The sequence below is a fragment of the Rutilus rutilus genome (assembly GCF_951802725.1).
Source record: "Rutilus rutilus genome assembly, chromosome: 3".
In the NCBI taxonomy this organism is placed as follows: domain Eukaryota; kingdom Metazoa; phylum Chordata; class Actinopteri; order Cypriniformes; family Leuciscidae; genus Rutilus; species Rutilus rutilus.
In genome coordinates this window covers 1,080,622-1,106,386 of record NC_140211.1, presented here as the reverse complement: position 1 = coordinate 1,106,386, position 25,765 = coordinate 1,080,622, and the positions used below count along the sequence as shown (strand labels likewise).

The 25,765-nt window shown below is 44.2% G+C and overlaps 1 protein-coding gene across 1 annotated transcript in view; it reads right to left on the bottom strand.

The window, feature by feature from the left end:
- The window catches only part of LOC311287875 (butyrophilin subfamily 1 member A1-like), a 43,427-nt gene that overhangs the window by 6,000 nt on the left and 11,662 nt on the right, over positions 1–25,765 (bottom strand). The window contains exons 3-9 of the mRNA XM_084404985.1: positions 20,041–20,400; positions 14,849–15,142; positions 14,423–14,533; positions 14,320–14,340; positions 14,133–14,171; positions 13,879–13,920; positions 8,825–8,992 (exon numbers count right to left, since the gene is read on the bottom strand). Of these exons, the coding sequence (XP_084261111.1) occupies positions 8,825–8,992; positions 13,879–13,920; positions 14,133–14,171; positions 14,320–14,340; positions 14,423–14,533; positions 14,849–15,142; positions 20,041–20,400 (1,035 nt within the window). The remainder of the gene's footprint in view (positions 1–8,824; positions 8,993–13,878; positions 13,921–14,132; positions 14,172–14,319; positions 14,341–14,422; positions 14,534–14,848; positions 15,143–20,040; positions 20,401–25,765) is intronic.

Below are 25,765 nucleotides of genomic sequence, written 5' to 3'. Positions count from 1 at the left end.
GTTTCCTGTAACGGGCTAGCTTTCTTAACGTTACAAGAAAGCTACCCCGCCCCTCGCGCCCCGTTCGCGTGCGTCACTCATCGGCAAAAGGAGGAAAGAGTGTTTTTAGTGCCGCCGAGGCCGGACCAACCTCCATTTCTCACACATTTCTCAGTCCCCTCCTAAGTTCAGGCAACTGGAAATATCAATATTGCAGTAAACAAGCCTGTTATAATACGTGCACGCCTGCAAACAAACGCCGTCACAAGACATGATGACGCTATCTGGCTCAATGGTGAGATAAAGCCCGAGGCCTCAAAGTCTTCCTAGCCCGCCTAGGAAAACGACGGTGTTCAAGTCCCGCTCCGGCCAGACTTCCACCAAAACTTCTCGCTCGTTCAGTTCCAGAAAATGTGACTGTTCCCGTGTATTTTGCAGAAAACAAGCTGGTACCACAGCCGTTTGCCTGCACACAAACGCCGTTTTTACAGCGGCCCAGATAAATCTCATAAAGAGTGTATTTTCTGGTATTCCGGCCACGGCTGATGGTATTATGAGTGTAGTAAAAATGCCCACAGCCCAGTGCTCATTCCTACACACAAGCACAGCCCGCCACATTCCAGGGCTTGCACACATGTCGATTGTGCATTAAATGTAGTGAATGTGCCCACGACCCAGTGCCCACCAACACTGCACACTGCATGTCTCACAGTTTCTGTAAAACGAAACCAACGTACATACAGTCAGCTCAAGCCTACGGTGTTTTCAGTGTAGTAAATGTGCCCGCTGCCCCGTGCCCACATTCACTCACAGACATGACAAGCCACACGGGGTTCCCCCCCGGCCACGGGCAATGGTGTTATGAGTGTAGTAAAAATGCCCACAGCCCAGTGCTCATTCCTACATGCAAGCACAGCCCGCCACATTCCAGGGCTCGCACACATAAAATCGACTCATGTCGATTGTGCATTAAATGTAGTGAATGTGCCCACGACCCAGTGCCCACAAACACTGCACACTGCATGTCTCACGGTTTCTGTAAAAACGAAACCAACGTACATACAGTCGGCTCAAGCCGACGGTGTTCTCAGTGTAGTAAATGTGTCCGCTGTCCCGCGCCCACATTCACTCACAGACATGACAAGCCCCACGGGGCTCACACTGCTCGCTCTCTCTCAGCAAGCCGCCATAAGAGAGTCGAGCAGGCTGCCCGCTGTGATCAGTGCGCCCCCCGCCTCGTACTCTGCAAGCACGGTGTCTATGTTACAGCATACCGAAGCTCTCCGGTCGCCATTATGTCGCGGCCAGAGCCCAGATCTCATTCAACCTCTAGCTATTCGTGCAAGTGCATGGGCAAAGCTTCCCGGGGTATCAGAATGGGTGCTGAACATTATAAAAAGAGGCTATTTGCTACAGTTCGCTCGACGTCCCCGCCGTTATGTGGCGCGAATCGAAACTACGGTAGAAAAGGAAGTAGCACATCTACTTTGAGCCGAAATAGCGAAACTGTTGAGCAAAGGGGCCATAGAGCCTTTATCTCAAGCTCAGAGCGAAGGGGGTCTATACAGCAGATACTTTCTGGTACCGATAAAAGACGGGGGTCTCAGACCCATTCTAGATCTGAGGCAGCTGAACAGAGTGCTTTCGAAACGCTTGTTCAGAATGCTCACAACCAGGAAAATCCTTGCGCAAAGTCGCCAAGGGGACTGGTTTATGTCGATAGATCTAAAGGACGCGTATTTTCAAATACAAATAGCGTCACGTCAGAGGCGATTTTTTTGAGATTCGCCTTCGAGGGACAGGCATATCAATACACAGTCCTGCCATTCGGCCTGTCCCTGGCACCTCGTACATTTACAATGTGCATGGACGTGGCACTTGCACCCCTGAAACTTCGAAACTACTTGGACGATTGGTTGATTCTAGCTCGATCACACTCAGAGCTCATAGAACACAGGACCATATTACTCGAACATCTCGAGAATCTAGGTCTCAAAGTCAATTGGGCGAAGAGTTCGCTGTCTCCCAGTCAGAGAATATCTTTCTGGGCACAGAACTGGACTCGCTGTCTATGACAGCACAACTATCGCCACAGCGCAGACTGAATATTCAGCGCATTGCGAAAACCTTCCGCTGCGGCACTCTAGTCCCGCTCAGAAAGTTTCAGAAAATGCTGGGTCTCATGGCCTCAGCATCATCAGTTCTCCAGTTTGGTTTGCTCCGCTTGCGCCCACTGCAGTTCTGGCTAAAGGCGCGAGTACCACGTCGAGCGTGGACTTCCGGTCTTTATCACCTCAAGGTCGATCAGAAATGCGTCTCAGCTCTGAAATCTTGGAGAGTGACCGGCTGGTACCAGTCAGGTGTAAGCCTGGGGACTTCCTCGAGTGTGAAGGTAGTGTCTACGGACGCCTCCACTTCGGGATGGGGAGCACTGCTCGAGGGCAGACCGTTCTTCGGGCAATGGTCAGAATGGGAAAAGCTTCTACACATCAACTGCCTGGAGATGATGGCAGTCAACAACCCGCTGAGGCGCTTTTGTCCCCAGATAAAAGGACACCACGTCTTGGTCCGTTCAGACAACATGTCGGTGGTAGCCTATATAAATCGCCAGGGAGGTATCAGGTCCCGGAACCTTTACAGGCTGACGGAACACCTCCTGGTCTGGGCTCAGCACAATCTGTGCTCGCTGAGAGCAGCGCACGTGCCAAGCCACCTGAATGTGGGACCAGACAGACTGTCCAGAAACAATGATCTGGCAGGAGAATGGTCTCTACACCCGCAGACAGTCCAACTGCTGTGGAAGACATTTGGCAGAGCGAAGGTAGACCTGTTTGCGTCTCAAGAAAACGCTCACTGTCTGGAGTTTTTCTCCAGGAGCAGGAACGCGCTGGCCCACGTCTGGCCCCGCTGCCCACTCTATGCTTTTCCCCCCGTCATGCTCCTGCCTCAGGTGTTAGAGCGAATCAGGGAAAACGGATGCTCAGTGCTACTTGTGGCTCCATTCTAGAAGAACCAGGCTTCCTTATCGGAGGCGCCGCCCCCTTGCTGGCGACTCTGCTACCATTGTGTCAGAACATCTGTGTTTTTTATGTGTTTTTGTTATTCCTCGGAAGTTTTTAATTCTGGATTATTAGCGTGATCGATCCCTGACGACATAATTATGTTTGTATTCAACAATCGTACTGTTGTTTGCCTTCTGTGGCTGTGGACACTGATTGTTTGGAAAGCCGCACAAACAACATCAACATTCCAGGTGATGAGAGAGCCTGGCCCGCCTCTCATAACGTACAGCCGGCATGAGCTTCTTCAACTGCGTGATTCTGTACCAGGATCACTGGATCAAGATGCTGATCTGACAGATATTAAGCCTAGGGCTAAAGGAAGGAAGAGGGGCAGCAGAGGAGGTGTCCGGGTAGGAAATCGCCGCCGGGGATACAAACCTGTTCTACCTTCGGTTATTATGGGGAACGTCCGCTCCCTTGTCAACAAGGCGGATGAGTTGACAGCTTGTATGAAGTTTGACCGTATGTTCCGGCAGACCAGTTTATTCTGTTTTTCCGAGACGTGGCTGTCCGACAGGATACCAGATTCTCATGTGGAGATGGAAGGTTTCGCACTTCATAGGATGGACAGAGATCAGGCAAACACTGGTAAAAAGCAAGGTGGAGGTGTCTGCTTGTACGTGAATGACCGGTGGTGTCATCCTCAACATGTTACGGTAAAAAAGAGAGTTTGTGACTCGAATATTGAGCTTATTGCAGTAAGCTGTCGACCTTACTACTTACCCAGGGAGTTTTCCCATGTCATTGTTATGGTAGTGTATATTCCACCTTCGGGTAATGGGAAATCTGCCACTGAGACTATTTCGAAAATTGCGCATGAATTACAGCGCCCCTCTCCCGACGCGCTGGTTATCATAAACGGGGACTTTAATCACTGCTCTCTTTCCACTATTTTGCCGTCTTTTAAACAAATGGTGACATGTCCTACGAGGGGGGACAAAACTATTGACTTGTTCTATACGAACGTTAAGGATGGCTATGCTGTTAAATCGCTTCCACCGCTGGGTAAATCGGACCATAACCTGATAATTATGACGTCTAAATACACCCCGGTGATACGGAAACAGCCGATAACGTCAAAGACTGTGCACATCTGGTCAGAGGATGCCTGTGAAACACTAAGGGGGTGCTTTGAATGCACAGACTGGACTGTGTTTTTTGATGGAGACTGTGATCCGGATAGTATTTCTGAAAAAGTGACTTGTTATATTAATTATTGTGTTGAGTCTATAATCCCTTGTAAACTGATCAAGATATTTCCCAATAACAAACCGTGGGTGACCAGAGAAGTTAAGGCAGCTATAAATAAAAAGAAATCTGCTTTTTATAGTGGTGACAAAGAAAGAATTAAAAATGCTCAAAGAGAGTTAAAAGTCATTATTAGACAGAGCAAAATTAAGTATAAGGAAAAGGTTGAAGGAAACATGTCCTGTAACACAAGAGGGCTATGGAATGGTATGAAGTCTATTACTGGATATGGGACCAGTAGACCCAGTTTATGTAATTTGGGTCTACAGGCAAATGATGCCAATACTTTTTTTGCAAGGTTTGATGAACTAGATTTTTCATCACTTCATGATAATGTTATTTCAAACCTTAGGCAAAGCAGCTCTGAGGACTGTAGTCCTGCTATTATTCTTAACGCTGAAGAGGTTCGCCAGCAGCTAAGGCGTACTAAACCAAATAAGGCTGCAGGCCCTGATGGTGTTCATCCTCGTACCCTAAAAGTGTGTGCTGACCAGCTGTGCTCTGTCCTTTATTCATTATTTTCTTTGTCTCTGTCTTCCGCTAAAATCCCGGTTATGTGGAAAACATCATGTCTTGTCCCTATGCCCAAAAAAGCTAGGGTGGCTAACAATCTTTCTAATTTGAGACCTATAGCTATGACTTCGCATATTATGAAGTGTTTTGAGAGGGTTGTACTAGATCATCTGACAAGGCAGGTGTCTGCATTTCAGGATCCTTTGCAATTTGCTTATAGGAAGGGTGTGGGGGTAGATGATGCACTACTATATATGTTACAAAATATTTACAGTCATCTTGAAATTACTGCCAGTTCCGTTAGGATCATGTTTTTTGACTTTTCGAGTGCTTTTAATACTATACAGCCACACATTTTAGCTAGTAAACTAACTGATTTTAAATTACATAACACAACCATTTCTTGGATTTTAGATTACCTGTTAGCACGACCACAGTTTGTTAGGATCGGTAACAAATATTCTGATACTATTCTAACTAACACAGGAGCACCTCAGGGTACAGTTTTATCCCCATTTTTGTTTTCACTTTATACTGCTGACTATAGGCATAGTCAATCATCTTGCTGGGTACAAAAATTCTCTGATGACACTGCTTTAGTGGGTCTACTTAATCAGGATGATGATCTTGCCTATAGAAGGGAGGTGCAGTCTTTTTACAACTGGTGTGAGACAAATTTTTTGAAATTGAACGTAGGGAAAACTAAGGAACTTGTGATTGATTTTAGAAAGAAAAAAGAGAAGGTCCTTCCAGTTACAATTAATGGTCAGGTGATTGAAATTGTGAAGTCATATAAATATTTAGGTGTCTATGTGGATGACAAACTAAACTGGAAAGAGAATACTAATGTTTTAATGAAGAAGGCTCAGTCGAGACTTTTCTTTTTGAGAAAACTCAGATCATTCAACATAAGCACAAAGTTCTTAAATGTCTTTTATCAAGGGATTTTAGCCAGTGTTCTTTTCTATGCTGTACTTGTCTGGGGGGGGGGCAGTATATCTGCTGAGGACAAAAATAGGATAAATAAGCTAATCAAGAGAGCAGGTTCAGTTATTGGTCTTAATCCAGATGTTTTAGAGATTACTGTTGAGAAGAGGATTAGTTCCAAATTAAAAATGGTCCTGCTTTTTGAAGGCCATCCACTGCACAATTTGTTTAAAGGACTCAGAAGCTCTTTTAGTGAGCGACTGATAATGCCACGGTGCTCTAGTGAGCGCATGAGAAGGTCTTTTGTTCCAGCAGCGGTCAGATTTTTTAACCAACATTGCTGATTGTTGAGTATTATTCTTGTCTCTTAAAGTGTTGTTTTTAGTATTTGTTGATTGTGAAAATGAATCTCTCAAATTGTGTCTCGTAATCAGCGCTTAGGCTAGTAGTCGTCTATTAATCCAGAATTATGTACTTGTCTGTTAGTTGTGTATCGTGTCTGATGGCTGTATGGTTGGTAGCAAATTAGTTTCCCTACTGGGATTAATAAAGTTTTTCAATTCAATTCAATTCAATTCAATTCAATTCAATTCAATTCGTTCCCAGTTCTGATGCAGCTGACAAGCACTGCCCCATGGCCGATACCAGTGAGGAGGGACCTCCTCTCTCAGGCCAAGGGCTCGATCTGGCATCCTCGCCCAGAGCTTTGGCCCCTACATGCATGGGCCATCAACGGGTACCCGCTAACCTCCCGGTGGGAGTGTTAACACGATCACGCAGGCTAGGGCACCGTCTACTAGACGGCTCTATTCCTCGAAATGGTCTGTGTTCTCTAGCTGGTGCACAGCTCATGGCATATCACCCCTAGACTGTGGGGTGATGGGGGTTCTCTCCTTCCTGCAAGAGCTACTGGATAAGGGCAGAACCCCATCCACGCTCAAGGTTTATGTGGCGGCCATAGCAGCGTTTACTAGACCGACACTTGGCCAGTCACTTGGGAGGAACGATTTGGTCATCCGCTTCCTTAGAGGAGCTAGGAGGCTGAATCCTCCCAGACCTCCCTCAGTCCCCATGTGGGACCTTTCTATGGTTTTGGAAGCCATGAAAGGTGCCCCATTCGAGCCAATCCAATCAATAGATATCAAACATTTGTCTTTCAAGACAGTGTTTCTTCTGGCTCTCACTTCGGTAAAGCGTATAGGGGACTTGCAAGCGCTCTCAGTGAGCGCAACGTGCATGGAGTTTGGGCCAAATGACTCGAAAGTCATACTCAAACCAAGGCACGGGTATGTTCCAAAATCCCTCAACACACCGTTCAGGGCTCAGGTGATTTCCCTGTCAGCTCTGCCGGTCCATAGTGAGGAGAAGGACGCGAGCTTCCTTGGCCCGGTCAGGGCACTAAGGGCTTATGTGTCTCGCTCGACTGTCTTCTGACAGACGGAGCAGCTCTTTGTTTCGTTCAGCGGACGTTCTAAGGGACTAGCTGCGTCGAAACAGAGTCTATCCAGGTGGATAGTGGATGCTATAGCGCTGGCTTATGCTTCTAAGGGCCTGCAGTGCCCGTTAGGTGTCAGAGCGCACTCCACAAGAGGCATGGCCTCGTCGTGGGCTTGGTCTAGTGGGATTGCCTTGCAGATATCTGTATGGCGGCAGGCTGGGCCTCCCCGTCTACATTTATAAGGTTTTATAACCTAGAGGTTCCCGCCTTGCAGGCTAAGCTGCTTTCGGACTAATAAATCAGTACTGTCTGCTACGATGCTACCGGCTCAGACTACTGAAACTGCTTGAGCACCGCTCGCTGATCGATTAAATAACTCTATGGGCAGTGTGTAAGACCCATAATATTCACCAGCCCAGGCTGAGTCGTTTCGCCCTGACTGTGTGGAACACTGTTGATATAACTTGCTCCTCATAGGATGCTTCTTGTTATGGGAATGATGCTATTCTAGCCCCTCTTTACCGGACTCTCTGCGAGTCCCTGCTGATTGTGCATTATATGAGCCCCGGGCACCTGCCCTTGGGACTTTGGTGTTGGATTTCAGCACGCACAGCGTTTTACACTGTGTTCCCCTAGCGTAAGATATTACGCAGTACGAGAGACCTCTCGTAAGAGAACGTACTCGGTTACTAACGTAACATCGGTTCTCTCTAGAAGAGGGAAGCAGCCGCCCAGGTCATCGGTGTCACATTGCTTCCTCTGCCTTCCATTTTTGCTCTGGGCTCCACTACCTTTGGCTCCATCGCTGACGGTCATTCCCCTAGTGTCGTCAGCTGGGATTCCACCATGACCCCTCCCTCCACCAACTCCACCATGGGCTTCTGTCCTGACGATCACTTGGCTACTCCCATCATCCCAACCATGGCTTCTTCCTCCGTCATCGCCACAATGGTCTCATCTACCTGCTCTCAACATCCCTTTGCCATCTTCTCGTCTGCCTCGTCCGTATATGTTTTGGCCGTACATTTACACGACAACAGAGTTTTGAGTGCTTGAAAATGCAAACTTTTGAAAACGTTCTCTGTGTAAACAACAAAAACAATCTCTAAAAACGATGACGTCATGCACATGCGTATTATGTGTTCAGTCTATTGTGTTTCATCGCCATCTACTGGCCTGGCAGCAGAACACAGCGATTTTAGTCATTTTCGTGGATCCGTGTGAATGGGGATCGTTTTGATATAGGGGTCGTCTGTACGTGGAAAACTCAAAGGAAGGAGAAAACTTCTCCGTTTTAAGCATATCGTTGTCATGTAAACATAACCTACAATGTGATGGAGAGAAAAGGGGACAAGATGGAACAAACCACAAGCTTTATAAATACTGTACAATGTATGTAACTGAGATGTCATAAAATAACTTCTTTAGTTCTTCTGTTAATTCGTATCCCACAACTCAATTGAAAAACAAATAATTTAAGGTTTTAGAGAAAGAAAACTACAGCTGTAATTGTGGACATATACATACAATTATTATTATTTGCTGAAAATGTGTTCTGGTACAAGATTTCTGCTACAACATGCACATGGGCATTTATTTGATGTTTATAGATTCAGATATTATTGCTGATATTGTAATATTAAGGTTCATCAGATACCTTCTTTTGTTACTCTCTCCGCAGATTCATCGTCACAAACTTCCTTAGCGGGACAGACCAGGGGACTTTGTCCGTCATCTGAACCAGCTCTGGAAACCACGGCCTGGATTTCCAGAGGGGGGCCACTAGGAGGACTGGGCATCCGCTCTCCCTGACCCGTTAGATGACCTGGGGGATCATTGAAACAGAGGGAAACGCATAAAGGGGGCGGCTGGGCCAGAGATGGGCCAACGCGTCCCTGTTCTTCGAGAAGAACACGAAAACCAACAGTGAGTGTTGGTTTTCGAGGCGAAAAGGCAAGGCAAGGCAAGTTTATTTATATAGCACATTTCATACACAATGGCAATTAAAAGTGCTTTACATAGAAGAAATTAAAATAATAAAAATAAATAAGAATAATTAAAACAGTTTAGAAAAATAAAATACAGTACAGAACAAACAGTCGGACGAACAGCAGCACAGTGCTCATTCAGTAAATGCATAGCTAAACAGAAGTGTTTTGAGTCTGGATTTGAATGTGACTACTGTAGGAGCACGTCTGATCTCTTCTGGAAGCTGGTTCCAGTTGCGGCTGGCATAATAGCTAAAAGCCGACTCGCCATGCTTAGAGTGAACCCTTGGTATTTCTATCTGATATGATCCTAATGATCTGAGGGATCTGTTGGGTTTATATTCAGTGAGTATATCTGCAATGTATTGAGGTCCTAGGCCATTGAATGATTTATATACCAGTAATAATACTTTAAAATCAATCCTAAATCTAACTGGGAGCCAGTGTAAAGACCTGAGGACTGGTGTGATATGTTCATATTTTCTGGTTCTGCTCAGAATCCTGGCAGTAGCGTTCTGTATGAGCTGCAACTGTCTTATGGTCTGTTTGGGAAGGCCAGTGAGGAGTCCATTACAATAATCCACCCTGCTGGTGATGAAAGCATGAACAAGTTTCTCTAAGTCTTGTCTGGAAACAAAGCATCTAATTCTTGCAATATTTTTCAGATGAAAGTATGCTGATTTAGTTATTGCTTTGACATGACTACTGAAACTAAGGTCTGACTCTAGTGTAACACCAAGATTCCTGACTTGATGTTTAGTTGTTTGACCCCTAGAGTGAAGGTATGCGTTCACCTTGAGAACTTCATCTTTGTTTCCAAACGCAATGACTTCAGTTTTGTCTTTGTTTAATTGAAGAAAGTTTTGACACATCCAACTGTTTACTTCATCAATGCATTGGCACAGGGAGTCAATGGGGCTGTAATCGTTAGGCGATAGGGCTAAGTTGATCTGTGTGTCGTCTGCTTGCAGCAAAAGAGTGGGATAGTTTGGTTCCAGCATACACCAGTTCTTCCATTTTCTGTGAGAAGCACAGAAGTGGAGATGCTGGAGAGAGGGATAACGTGTCTGGTGAGAGGGGCTGTTGCTCAGGTGTTATCAGAGGCTGTAATATGCTGTCCTGGCTTCCCTGGCTGTTTTGAAAAGGTAAACTTTTGGCCTCGCCGAACACACTCCATATCAGACCGACCGTCTGAGGGTTCAGGGACCACTCGCCCAGGGGAGTGTTGCCCCGTGAAAATATATCCGCACCCAGATTCTGAATGCCAGGGATATGTGCTGCCCTCAGAGAGCTCAGATTGGCTTGCGCCCAGAAGAGGAGGTCTCTTGCCATGGCGTACAGGTTGCCCGACCTGACACCGCCCTGCCGATTTATGTATGCCACCACTGACGTGTTGTCCGTGCGGACTAAGACGTGGTGACCTTTGAGGTTTGACAGAAATGCTTTGAGAGCCAAACAAACAGCTTTCATTTCCAGGCAGTTGATATGTAAGCTCTGCTCCGTGCTCGACCAGAGGCCGGAGACAGGCTTGCCCTTGTGCAGCGCTCCCCAACCTAGGTTGGAAGTGTCTGTGAAAACCACTTTCCTCCAGGAAGTCACCCCCATGGTCATGCCCTCGTGGTACCAGTCCTGAGCCTGCCAGGGAATCAGGGTCCATAGACAACCGTGATTCACCATGAATCGCAGGCTGTCTGACTGCCATGCATGGCCTGGCACACGGCGTTTGAGCCAGTGCTGCAGTGGGTGCATGCGCAGTAATCCCATTCGGAGAACTGACGATGCGGCTGCCACGAGACAGAGAAGTTTCTGAAACTTCTTAAGGGTGTGCACACGCCTGCCTTGAAGGAGGCTTCCAGCTTCTGTATAGAGAGCGCGCGCTCTTGTGTAAGCCTCGCTCTCATCGTTGTAGAGTCGATAACTGTGCCCAGAAAGATCACACTCTGGCTGGGGTTCAGTTTGCATTTGGATAAGTTGATTTTGAGACCCAGGCATTTCAAATGGCTGAGAATCAAAGCTCTGTGTGTCAAAAGTTCGGTTCTCGACTGCGCCAGGACCAGCCAGTCATCGAGATAATTTAGCACGCGCACTCCCTGATGCCTCAGAGGAGAAAGCACTGCATCCATGCACTTTGTAAATGTACGGGGTGCTAGGGACAGACCGAACGGCAGAACCGTGTACTGATAAGCCTGCCCCTCGAAGGCGAATCTCAAGAATGGCCTGTGACGAGGGGTTATCTGAATGTGAAAGTATGCATCTTTCAGATCCACCATAAAAAAAAACTATCGCCCGGGCGAACTTGCTCAAGGATATGTTTAGTAGTTAACATTTTGAATGGCAATCTCATGAGAGCCTTGTTCAAATGTCTCAAATCTAGTATGGGTCTGATGCCGCCGTCTTTTTCGGAACTAGAAAATAGCGGCTGTAAAACCCCAAGTGTTTTAGCACAGGGGGGACTAATTCTATCGCCCCTTTTGCTAACAGATTTTGTATTTCGGAGCGAAGCACGTGACACACGCCGCTTCTCATCGAAGTCTCGACAACCGCCTGAAACTTTGGGGGTCTGCGAGCGACTTGGAGCAAGTAGCCTCGCTTTATTGCGTTTATAACCCTGGGGATGGCTTGCCAGGCCAAGGCTTGTGTGGCTAGGGTTTGACACATGTTCGGGGACGGGCCGCCTAACACAGGGGGACCTGATACCCTTAACATATTGAGTGTTGGTGCTGACTGTATAGGCATTCGCCTGGGGCAAAGTCAGAGGGACAACTGGGAAGGGGCCGCCTAATGAAGGGGGACCGTGAAACCGTGTGTTGTGTGCTTAAAACATACTCTTTATGTGCTTTGTTTGTAGAGACGCGCGCAGTGCAGTGGGCCTGTTTTCTACAATAAACAGTTCTCCAGCTGCCTGAGCTAACAGGGAGCTGCGAGAAGTTTCATTGTTTTTTTCGAGGGTGGTCCGGCTAGTGCGAGACACAAGCCCTCCTCCATTATTCGTCCAATTGCACTCATGCTGGGTTTAGATGGGGGGCAGGGTCAAACGATGAGCCCGACCAACCCCTTCTTCGGACGCTGCCAAAGAGAGTGAGGCCGGCGGGGCTCGACGAGGGAATAAACGCGGGGAGCGCGAGAGGCGGTTTGCTGTCCGAAAGGAGAGCTAGCCGCGAGCGCAGGATTTAAATAAGCCGATCCGCCGAGTGAGACGAGACCCGCCGCTCGAAGGGACGCAGGTCTGCCTGAGTGAACAGGACCGGCGAGTGAGACTGAGATGGGGAGAACGAGGGACGCGGGGACGTGGCCGGTGTGGCCTCGCTCACCTCCATTCTTTCGAGCTGTCGTTGGCTGCGGCGCTTCTTTTTCCTCAGGGAAAGTAAGAGAAGGAGAAGGGGCATCGCCATCTTGCAGAGAGCTAGCCGCGTGTGCAGTCACAGAACAGGCATACTCTCGCAGAGAGCGCAGCTTCAGCATGGGGGGTTCCCAGGCATGTGACGCACTTCGCGTGCCCGTCGGCCTCGTGCAGATGGCATCCGCACGTGGCGCATGTAGAGCAAGGTTTTTGTAACAATGCTTGCTTGCTCTTTCAGACTATGTGAACGCAGCGGCGAACACACAGTAGCAATAATGCAATGAAAAGGATATGCGTCGATCGCGCATGGCCACAGGAGAACGGTGACAGGAGAAAAACGACTTTGGCTGTTGAAGGCGTAGTCTACTGTAAAACGTCTCGCTCAGGCTGTAAAAGGCTTATTTCCACGGCGAAGGCTTGCAGAGGAATCAGAGACGTGAAGTGTGTCGCTGATGGAGATAAATCTGCTATAATGGCGAATTCGGGCTCTAATATAGACTCAGCCACACCCAATTTGGCGGTCTCTGACGTGTGTCGGCGGGCTGTTAGCTCATTGGTGCACACGTCAGAGGCACCACACCATTGGATGTGCAGTTGCCACAGCACAACCAATGAGTGAGCCAGACACTGACTGTGCTAGCTGTGCAGCTGCAAATGCATTTTACATTTTAGGCTTTAGAATTATTGAGGAAAAGGAGTTTCCCCACTGCGTATAGCTACGCAATACGAAGTGACCGTTCTCGAAAGGGAACTCCTTTAACTCTTTCAGGCAGAATCTCTTTAAGATATTAACTTGTATTGCTGTCCGTTATGCTTCTTAGGCTCAGGGTCAAAGGTCATTCTAGCCTCATAAAAACACCACACTGCTCTTAATGTTAATCCGTTCATCCAGGAATTACTTTAGTTATGTCAATCTTTCAATACTGTGGCGAGCAGGACGAGGCCGAGGGCCGTGGGAGAACGGCGTGAGGCCGGTGAAAACAGGTGAAAACAGTCTCGTAACTCTCACGGAGGAGCGGAAGCATAAAAGGAGGAGCGACAACGGTGAAGGACGAGAGAGTCCAGACCTGGATTTGATTTGATTTTGTTTCTGTTTTCTGTTTTGTTTCTGTCTTTACTTTCATTTTGTATTTGTTTATTTATTTATTAAAATCTGTTTATTGTTCGCCGGTTCCCGCCTCCTTCTTACCGCAACATCTAACATTGCTACAAATACATGAGGATGTACAAATACAAAATTTTTTTGTTTGCCGTTTTTCGTCTTTAATCAGTCTGAGATTGGAGCAAAGCGGGAGAGAAAAAGGGACAGGATGGAACAAACAACAAGCTTTACAAATACTGTACAGTGTATGCATATATAACTGAGATGTCATCATAACATACCTGTATCATTCTTCAGATCTTCTGTAATTTTGTCTCCCACAACTAAATTAAAAAACAAATAGTTCAAGGTTTTAGAAAAAGAAAACTACAGCTGTAATTGTGGACATGTACAGTTATTACTATTAGCTGGAAATGTGTTCTGGTAAAAGATTTCTGCTACAAAATACACATGAGCATTTTTTTTAAGTTTAGTGGATAGCTTCACATATTATTGCTGATATTGGATATTGCAATAATTACGTTTCTTCAGATACCTTCTTTTGTCAGACTCTCCATAGTTTCATCATCACAAACTAAAATGAGAGAACATTTTATTTTGAAGATTTAATTATTAATTGTTTCCACAAATACTCCAGAATTTGTAAACCATAATACATTTTGCTGTTAAGTGGATTCACATGTGTTTTGGATCTTAAAATGAAATATGTGTAGTTTAATTACCTTCTTTACATGTTTTCTTCCCTGAAAGAAAGATAAAAAAATAAAAAAATATCAACACATAAGCATAAAATACCCGCATAAACATCTTTTAACCAGATTGTACCTGTTAGTTTATGTCTGTATTTGAACAGGATCAGCCCAGTCAAACCCAGAAGAGCACAGATGAGAAGGGTGAAGAAAAGAGCTTTCCATGGATCTGAGGAATTTGTTGGGTCTGAGGAAGACAAACCAGATTAATCTTAATATCTTCAAAATATATAAATTCATTACAATGATTAAGTAGATTTCTTTTTTTTTTTTTTACTTTGTAAACATAAAAATGTCATTCATAATCAATTTTTCTTCTGAAAAAGGATTGTGAATTAAATGTAGGATGGGATTTTATTTTTAATTGTATGGTTGAAAAATGTAAAATTTAATTTGACTAACCAAACTCACACCCGAAAATTTTCTGAACTCACAACCGCATTGTCTGTACAGCCTTTGTTCGGATATCAACAAATATGTTTGTTCTAAGATGTTCTCTGACCTGAAGGGATGACGGCTTGTATGTCAATCCTACTTTCTCTAAACTCTCCAGTCTTGAGAGACATTGAGCATGAGACCAGTTGAGTGTCCGAGTGAGAGACGGCCGTCCAGCTGTGGACAGAGATCATCTCATTTGCTCCACGATTGCGAGACACTCCTTCAGGACGGAGAACCGTTCGCTCATCTGACATCCAGGTGATGTTCGGCTCTGGATACCAGCCGCTGGACTTACAGCTGATGTTCACACGTCCATCATCCAGAGGCTGTGGAAACAGGACAGGAGCGGATCCTAAAGCTGGAAGAGAAGAGACAGACGTTCTACAAACACTGTGCAAGTATATTTTAAATTTCTTTGGGTAAATGCAATCTCTATTATTTTAATGAAGGCTGCTTCCCATAAACAAATGTTTGTTCTAAGAGCGTTTTCCAAACATTGTGTTGATTATGGTAACTTTAAAATATCCAGTTCCCTTTCGAGGGAAATCGCACAGCGTCGGAACAACACTTTGTGGAACTAAAGCCCTATTCGGGCAGGACTAGTTTAACACGGAGAGGTGGGGTAAAGTAATAATTACCAGAGCTTCTCTGTGATTTTAGTCCTGTCCGAATGTGTCATCTCAGTAATCATTACGGATAATGTCAGTAAAGATTACGGCAACTTTTACCTTCAGTAAAAAGGTCCGGAAAAACTACCTCAGGGAATACCAATAGACACGCTGTAAATATGTACATAAATATTTTGGCATTTCCTGTTTAAAAGTAGTTTTCCGCGTTTTTTCAAGTATGGAGACGCTTGAAAAAGCATTCAGTTGCGTTCTAGATGCTGGGACAAAACTCAAGTGTTTTCCACACGCCATTCAGATCAGAAAGAAGATCAAAAGTTGTTAGAGGCACGAAACATCTTTTAGCGTTAGGTAAGTGCCTATTACCAACACAATCCAATCTGAAGTTAATTAATACATCGCTCGACCGGACGTAACTGCTTTATAAATATAGGTTATGTGTTTGCGCATGTGATATCAAGAAGTAACGTAATACGCACATGATGACAGGAGGGTGACGGCGATGTGCAAATCGAGTTACTCTCCCACTTCTGCTAGTTTTACTGAGATATCTTATCCCGTGCGAATTGGCCATTAATATTACAGACGTCCTGTGGTAAAATTACATTACTCTATCTACCCTTGTAAAGTTGATCCCGTCCGAATAGGGCTTAAGCCAATCCTGATTGGTTTTGCGTCATGACGTAATGTGTGAAGGCATATACAGAAGCTACAAAGGGACGCCTACAAACAACAGAGTTAGCTTTCTGCTCTCCAGCAAGCACTCTCTGTCTTATTTGGTGTTTTCTGTCAAACAAGCCTGTAAATTATCAGCAAACATGGCAAAATCATTTAAAAGATGTGTGCACCCCTGTCCGAGATTCATAACAGTTGGGGACACACATCAGATGTGTGTACACTGCTTGGGAGTGCAGCACGCTCAGGCTCTGGAGGGAGCCTGTGCATATTGTGAAAGGGTTCCGCACGAGGAGGGAGAACATCAGAGCTGGCAAAGGAAGCCTGAGAAAGTGCCTCAGCAGTCTCAGGGTCCTCTGGGAACCCCATGATCTAGGACTCCGCGCCCGGACCCGCACCACCGGGGAACGTAAGCCTGACCATCGTCACTGAAAATGGCCAAACGTGAGGGCAGCACTCAGATCGGCAACCTTTCACAATCTGCACAGGCTCCCTCGAGATCTGCCTGAGTGTGCTGCACTCCCAAGCAGTGGTCAAGTCAAGTCAAGTCAAGTATATTTGTATAGCGCTTTTCACAATACAGATTGTATCAAAGCAGCTTCACAGTATTAAATTAAAATAATACAACAAGGTTTGTTTCTAGTGGAATTTATTGATTGATAAAATCAAATTAAATATCCCCAAAATATCCCCAATGTACATAACACATCTGATGTGTGTCCCCATCCGTTCTGAATTTCGGACAAGGGTGCAGTATACAGTAATATTTCAAATATAGTAGAATATTTCAAAGCATGGGAAAACCTGCCGAATATTTCTCCTTGGGTCAGGGAACAATAGAAAAGGGTTACAGGCTGCAGTTCGATTTCCGCCCTCTGAAATCCAGTGGGGTGGTGTGGACTGCAGTTGACACAGAGCAGTGTCGGGTATTGGAACAGGATGTAAACTCCCTGCTGGTAAAGGAGGCCATAGAACGTGTTCCTCCACCAGACAGGGATTCCGGGTTCTACAGCAGCAACTTCATAGTTCACTAGAAGGATGGAGGGTTGTGTCCAATTTTAGATTTAAAGCACTTGAATAGGTCTCTGAGAAGATTCAGGTTAAAGATGCTTAGTATACCCATCATCATCAAATCCGAGGATTGGTTTGTCAAGATAGATCTAAAGGACCCATACCCATACCACATATCCATCCATCTCACAGGAGGTTCCTGAGGTTCACTTTCGGGGGCGGAGAGTTCCAATATCAGGTTCTTCCGTTTGGCCTAGATCTCTCCCTTCGCACATTCACCAAGTGCATGGATGCAGCTCTAGCATCGCAGAGGCTTCAGGGCATCCAGGTGCTGAATTATATTGATGACTGGCTTATTCTGGCCCAGTCACAGGAGCTGGCAGGTTGGCACTGAGATGTCGTCCTTGCCCACATTCAGAGCTTGGGGTTGAGGCTCAACACAAAGAAAAGTGTGGGGTCGTGAAGGGGTCAGTCTACTTCTAGTAGCCCCGTTGTGGCCAGCCCGGTTCTCAGACATAGTATCGCTCCTGGAGGGCCTTCAATGGGAGATCCCCATCAGGAGGGATCTGCTTTCTCAGGCAGAGGGCTCAATTTTCAAGAGTTCCCACATGGGACCTGGCAGTGGTTCTCGAAGGGCTGGTCGAGGCCCCCTTCGAACCTTTAGAGTCGGCTGAAGCCAAGAACCTTTCACTCAAGGTAGGTTTTCTCTTAGCAATCACTTCCCTTAAAAGAGTAGGAGATCTTCAGGCCCTTTCTATATCTCCTGAGTGTCTGGAGTTTGCTCCTGGAAGGGTTAAGGCTATCTTGCATCCCAGGCCTGTTTATGTGCCTAAGGTGCCTTCTAACACAGCACGGCCCACGGTTCTGCAGGCTTTTCATCCTCCACCTCACATGAAGGCGGAAGATGAGAGACTCCATCTGCTCTGCCCTGTCAGAGCTCTCAATATTTATGTTCAGAGGTCTTCTCATTGGCGGAAGTCAGACCAGTTGCTGGTGTGTTTTGGGTCACCCAAGAAGGGGCTTCCCGCCTCCAAACAGACCATCAGCAACTATATAGTTCAGGCTAATTTCTCTGGCCTATCAGGTGCGCAGTTTGCCTTCACCGTTGGCCATAAGGGCTCACTCAACCAGAGGCATGGCGTCCTCTAGAGCCCTCCTCTCAGGGGCCCCTATCCAGGAAGTGTGTGATGCGGCTGGATGGGCCACCCCTCATACATTTACAAAATTCTATAGTCTGGACCTTCCTTCGATGCCGGGTGCACGAGTGCTCTTGTCCTAAGTTGTGCCTGTGACAGCCTCACACTGTGACAGGCGGGGTTTGTTTGTGGCATAGTGGGTATTTGTTCCCCAAAGTGTCATGACCGACGCAGTGTGAGTTCCCTCGAAAGGGAACATCTCGGGTTATGACTGTAACCCTTGTTCCCTGAGAAGGGAATGAGAAACTGCGTCCCTTTGCCACGCCTCCCCCTGCCTGGGAGCAACTTGCTTCGCCACAGAAGCTAACTCTGTTGTGTGCCAGCGTCCCTTTGTAGCTTCTGTGTATGTCGTCACACACTACATCATGACGCAACACCAATCACGATTGGCTTAGTTTCATTCATGCTTCAGAGTCGCTACGCTGAGGGGCGTTCCCTAAAATGTAACGTTACCGACGCAGTGTCTCGTTCCCTTCTAAGGGAACATGGGTTACGCGAGACGGTTTCCTTATATTAGAGGATTTTTTTTTTTTTTTTTAACAGTTAGTATTATATTCCTGAAACATTCTTTCAACTTGATCTTTATTAACAACAACATTCTTCACAGCAAAATCTTTAGTTGATCTCTTGACCCTTGACTTTTGTTGATTTCTCGTTCAGAAATTGCATTTCTGTTTTCAGAGAACATTACTGCATTGATAAAGAAAGAGATTGTTAAAAAAGCATATCAACATGACTACTTTAATGATAGTCAAATTACTGCATTAAAATGGGTTAAACAACTGCTTTTTCTGTGGTTTCATGATAGGCTTAAATTTAACAACTATGAAGTTGGAGCATTAATGAAAAAACAGAACCAGCTATTGTGATATAGCTACAGCTATAACTGTAGTGCATTAACACTGGAAAGATGAAGATATCTTTGTGAGACCAGAAAGTGTTAAATCACAAGTTCAGTATGGAGTACCACAAGGCTCAGTACTAGGACCATTTCTGTTCACCCTGTACATGCTACCCTTGTGAGATATCATTAGGAAGCATGGCATTAGTTTTCACTGTTATGCTGATGATACTCTATAATTCTTCATGCCCCGATGAAACTTACCAATTCACAAAATGAATGGAATGCATAGCTGATATAAAAAAATGGATGACTAGAAATTAATCATTTTCTACTACTTAATTCTGAAGAAAAAAACTGAGTTTCTAATTATTGGACCAAAAACCTCAGGACGTAATAACCTAAAATACTGTCTAACACTTGCTGAATGTTCTGACAAGTCTCCGTCGTCAGTTATGTCTCGTTTCCACTGAGCAGTACGGTATGGTACAGTACGGTACGCAATTTTAGGAACCCGGGTTTGCTCTTTGATACCAATCTTTCATTTGAAAGTCACGTTTCTAGCATCTGTAAAACCACATTCTTCAAATAAAAAAAAAAGTTTAACAAATATTCTATTAATATTACTAGAAAAATATTGAAAGAATATTCATTTTGAGAGAACATTGCCAGAACATTAGCGAAAGTTATGAGAACATTCCCTGATTGTAGGGTTGACCATTTCTTTGGAAAATTATGGCAGCATTATGCTGCAAAAAAACTGATTTTGATATTCCATTTGTTTCAGAGTTATAGAAGTTGAAATCTGGAGAAAAGCCTACTCATGCAACACAATAGGTGAACTATTCCTTTAATGAGCAGTAGATCCATAAAAACAATACATTGTATATTATAGTTTTTGACTCACCAGTGACTTTGAGAAACACCTCTCTGCTGTCATATGCACTTTCTCCACTGACATAACAGTGAAATGAACCTTCATCCTGAATCCTGAGTTTCTCCAGGCGTAGAGAGACGTCTCCATCCTTCAGTCCACCAGACAGATCTGAGCGCAGAGTCAGTGAGCTTCGATTCCTGAACGATTCCTCCTGGTCCTGGATCTTCCCATGCTGATAGAGGAGAACAGGGTTGCTGAACTGGTCATGACGGTACCAGCGGATCTCCAGAGCTTCAGCGTTCTCAGGAGGAGAGATCCAGCAGGGCAGAGTGACTGTGGACCCGACATGAGCCACTATCTGATCACGAGGACCCACAACAGTGAACGACACTGAGAGACACAGAAAGACACACCCAATGTAATACATGCATTATATACTGTATTTATGGGCTACATTTACCAGTCACAGTGATTCTAAATCTGTAGCCTATGTTTTTTGTGAAAAAAATAAATAAATAAGACTTGGCCAGATTAGCGAATCGATATTTCAGGGAAATTTCACATGCAAAAAGTCCATAGCGATGTATGAAGCACAGCTCACACAGAAGTCACTTTCAAATTAAGCAGCTTTCTGTTTGTCATTGCAGAGAATTTAAGGAAACAACACTTGAATATCATCGATATCTGCTTACAGAACATTTTCACCCTCAAGCGATTCTCCCGATTGAGTCAAAGAGTATAGAAGTACCAAGAGGCGAAACTCCGTTGCAGTTTTGACAACAATCGCTAGATGGCGCTGTCGCGCTGTCGCCATTTTGGACTGAACCAACGGCTTTACCGTTATCACAACTACCGTATACAGCATTAACATTAACTACATAGTCATATGTACATTAATAATAACATTAATATAACATTAATAACATAGTCTAATATGTCTGGAAATAATTGGAAACAAAGAAAACAGTGTTCTTCCATCAACTGCAACAACTACCAGTGTACAACCAATCAACTAGCATTTCATAGATTCCCCAAAGATCCAGAGAGATAAAGTAGAAAAGGTTTTTATTAACGTTAAAGTGAGCTAACGTCAACGATAACAGGTGCTGTAACGTTAATGTAAGCTATCCCATAACCGCAGTAACAGTTTGCTAACATTTTGTATTTGGTCGAAATTGAGTCAAGACTCGAAATGGGCTTTTTAAATCGCATACTTTCAGAGATCTATGAACACCTAATCTGGCAAATGACCGCTTTATTAATTCATTGTTATCACTAAATTAACCCTTTAACTGTTTTAATCTATAACTGCAAGAAAGCTCACCTATTATGCTAACCTAGATTGCTATCAGGATCATTTTGGGTGTTGATATGGCGGCGCGCGCGGTCGCTGCGGCTTCAGGCTCATCACTAAGGTGCTGTTTTTGTGTATTTTTCTTTTTGTTCATGGCCTATCTAACGGACTATTGTAGAGCCAAACTTCAGTACAGTCAACTGGAATTGTACAACATTGGATACAATTGCCAAACGCCCGTTCGATCGTGAACAAAATCGATGAAGTGGAAGCACTACTCGCAGGAAATTTATTTGTCCGGGACTGTTGCGTCCTGGTAGTGACGGAGACATGGCTTCGGGAGGACATCCCCGATGCTTCAGTGCAGCTAGCAAGCCGCACGACGCACCGTAGCGACAGAACAGCTTCAGCTGGGAAAAGCAAAGGAGGAGGTTTGTGCATTTATATTCATAACGACTGGTGCATGAACAGTAAAATTGTCACCACAGTCTGCTCCCCGGACATAGAGGCAATGTCCGTCATGTGCAGGCCATTTTACTTGCCCAGAGAACTGTCTGTAGTGCTAATAACTGCGGTTTACATACCCCCGGCTGCAAATGTTAGCTCAGCCCTTGCTTATTTACACGACTTTATCTCTGAACAGCAGCGTATATATCCAGAGGGAGTACACATCATTGCAGGGGATTTCAATAAAGCTTGTTTAAGGACTGTGTTGCCTAAATTTGTCCAACATGTCAAATGCCCCACTAGAGGTAACAACACCTTGGATCATGTTTATACAAATATTAAGCAAGCTTATAGATCCGTACCCCTCCCTCACTTGGGTATGTCAGACCATCTCTCCCTGCTCCTTATTCCGGCTTACATACCACTCAGGAGAAGAACAAAGCCCATCATCAGGACTATTAACCCTCTGAGGTCGGCAAACGCGCCGGCGCGTTTTGTTGGATTTTCTTCACATTGTAGCACTATAAACTTAAATTACTCTGTCATTTATGGTCATACAGAAAAAAGAAATATAAAAAAAGAATCTGTGATATTTCTACTTTTGTATGTGTCCACTTACAATCAAATCAAAACATTGTGCTTTTGAAAAATAAAGAAAATAAACAGGGTGTGCTTTCTGCCTCTCCGTCGCGGTGAACTTTTTTTTCTTGAGCACGTCTATAAAATGAATCAAAACTCAGCGAATACTTGTCACACATTTATGAGCCATATACCTTTATAAACATTTAAGTGTGTACTTTTAAATGATCGGATTCAAACTGAAAACAAATATTCTCTGTTTAAGTAATTTGTATAAAACCAACAAGATGTCCAGCTTCTCAAACGCTTCCTAATTATTTTTAATTTGACCACGCCCACTCGCGCAAAAGATATTCACATGCAAATCTCCACATGGAACGCGAACGCGCTCATTACCTCAAAAACAAAGCAACAAAAACACTTCACAAGTCTCTGCTTTTCGTCGCGTTTGAAAGACGCGCCGTGAGCTTACATTGGATTTACCTCAGAAGAAGAAGAACGCGATTTGAAGACAAGAAAGATGTTAGGTAAGAAATTCTTACATATTAGTTTGTTATTGTTGCATAAATTTCACATTGCAGTTGAACTGTTGCTAGATATATGGTGAATATTATAATATTTAGACCCGTGTTTACTGTGTTTGTGGATATCTGCTCAAATGTAGATATGTATATGGTAACCATAATGTTTTATATTTGAGCGCGATCGCGTTTGAATGTATCATATTTTGGATCGCGATCGCGTTTGAAAAGCACCAAACGGCTTCATTTTTTTACTATTATTTCATTTCATATCATCATAACGAATGGAAACATTTTAAGTAACATGATAATCAATATATTTTTCTCTAACTTAGTTGTAGCTATAGGTTATTGTTATTATTATTTTATGCAGCACTGCGCATAGCCTATGCCAGTGGTTCTCAAACCTGTCCTGGCGTACCCCCAACACTGCACGTTTTCTTTGTCGCCCTAATCAAACACACCTGATTCAATTCATCAGCTCATTATAACATGGGTGAATGAGCTGATGAGTTGAATTAGGTGTGTTTTATTAGGGAGACAAAGAAAACGTGCAGTGTTGGGGGTACGCCAGGACAGGTTTGAGAACCACTGGCCTATGCCTACAAGGCACAACAAACCTGGTGTTCATTATATTATATATTGTTGGAAACATTTGTGTGTGTGTGTGTGTGTGTGTGTGTGTGTGTGTGTGTGTGTGTGTGTGTATTCTGTGAATTTTAAAAAGCAATTTTAACCAGAAAAATCTAAAATGTATTCCCAAAATCGTGCAGGCCTTTCTCTTGATATCAGTATGTTCACTTTTTTTTTCTTTCAGGGCCCAGATGCCACTGAGTCCTGCTGACTTCAACATTCACATGAGTCTCTGTACATGAACATGGTAAAGTGAAAATCAAACACCTTGGAAATGAAAGGTATGTACAATGTTTTTAGGAATGGCACAAAGGTCTCTGTCTTTGGATCATTGTTTTCAATGAGTGCTTTTTTTGTCATTTGTTGTGTATCTTTGGATTATGTTGTGTTGTAAATAAATCAAACAATCTAAAAGCCATTCTTTTTTATATCTCCTCATTCTTTGTGCAAGGTTGCTCAGAATGATAGGGCCTGATGGCTCCTAATAGGGCCATTAGGGGAGGGTCTTTGTCTTTCTCAGGTGTGAAAAGCTTACATATTAATGAGCTCCCGCATAAAGCTTTTTCACACAAAACACGTCGTAAAAATTTTAAATCAATATATTGTCTTATCTGAATGAGCAGTCAGGGTGATTTTCACATAGTTTTAGAGCAAATATTCTAGGCTATGTCATACAATTTTCAAAAGTCTTGTGAAGAAATAATCAGTAGGGGTTTCATGACCTTATTTCAGTGAGTTTTTTTTTTTTGTATTTTCACAAACCACGCATAAATGTCATTATCTCAAAACTACAAACTTTTACATACATGCTGCTGATATATTATTGTAGCAGAGTTTGTGCTGAATACAGTGTAATCAGACTTTAGCCATGAAAATGTCACAAGTAACAGAAATAAGCACAAATGTCAGAGCATGCCAGAACACCTCCAGGGCCAGAAAACAGCTCAGACCCCAGAGGGTTAACACCTTGTCTGATGAAGCCCTGGCTCAGCTGCAGGATTGCTTCGCCCTCACAGAGTGGAGTGTTTTTGAGCATGAGGACCTACAGAGTCACACAGAGGCTGTACTGGGATACATCGCTCATTGCATGGACACCGCCACCATAGAAAAGCGTGTTTTGATTTACCCTAACCGCAAACCCTGGATGACGGGTAAGGTCCAGTCTCTGCTAAAAGCACGAAATTCTGCTTATAAATCTGGGGACCAGGCCATGTACAGCAGTGCAAGGGCAGACCTCAAGAGGGGCATCAGGGAGGCAAAATAAGCTGTCTGACCACCTCTCAGACAACGACCCAAGGCAGGTATGGAAAGGTCTGAAATGCATTACAAATTATAAGGGCAATAGTATAAATACAGAATTAACCCTCTGGGGACCAAAAACGCGCCCGCACGTTTTGCTCGTTTTTTTTTTTAGCAATGAAAAATAAACACAAAATGCTCTGTTCATTTTGATCTTTCATTTTTGTGTTATACATCAATCGATCCTGTTCAGTTTCTATTTTTTTTCTGTATACTCACAATAAAAATAAAGTGTTTTGCTTTTTGACAAATAAAGAAAAATTAACATGATGCGATTTCTGCCTTCTCTCTGTCAGTAAACTCCCATTTGAAACGCGTTCGAAAATGATCTATAACTCCGCGAAAATTCAGTCAAACAGGCAAACAGACCCAAGGGCATAAAGCTTGAGATCGCATCTTTTAAATTAAGTAATTTATATAAAACAAATATAATTCAGCTTCTGTAATCTGTATAAAAAGAGAGTGATTCCAGTCGAGCTTATTACAAGCTCATTGACTTTAATTCGTTCACGCCTACTCACGGAGCGCGCTATTCACAAGATAATGTGTTAAGCCATCTATGCAAAACAGGTAAACGCCCCCAAGCAAATGCATTAAACGCTTCAAGTTTCATCATTTCGTCACCTGTGCGTTGGGAAGATGACACGATACACCGGTGCGGAAGCCCTTCAGCTCGTCCTGGATACTAGCGACGAAGAGTCCAGATTTTCATCAGAAGAAGAGCGTGACTACTCTGATGACGACCATTTGTATTTTGAAGAGCGACTTGATCCAGCCGTGGATAGAATTTCGGATGAGTAAGTATTTATTCTTACTTGCATTAGTTGACAAGCTATTCAAAACATGAGCTTACATATTATACTGGGTGGACTTGCCATCCAGAGTATTGACATTTGATATCTACCTATATTCAACACGATCTAATGAAAGTGCATATCTATACCATGAATTTAATATCTCGTACCATTTCAACGTCAAAAAT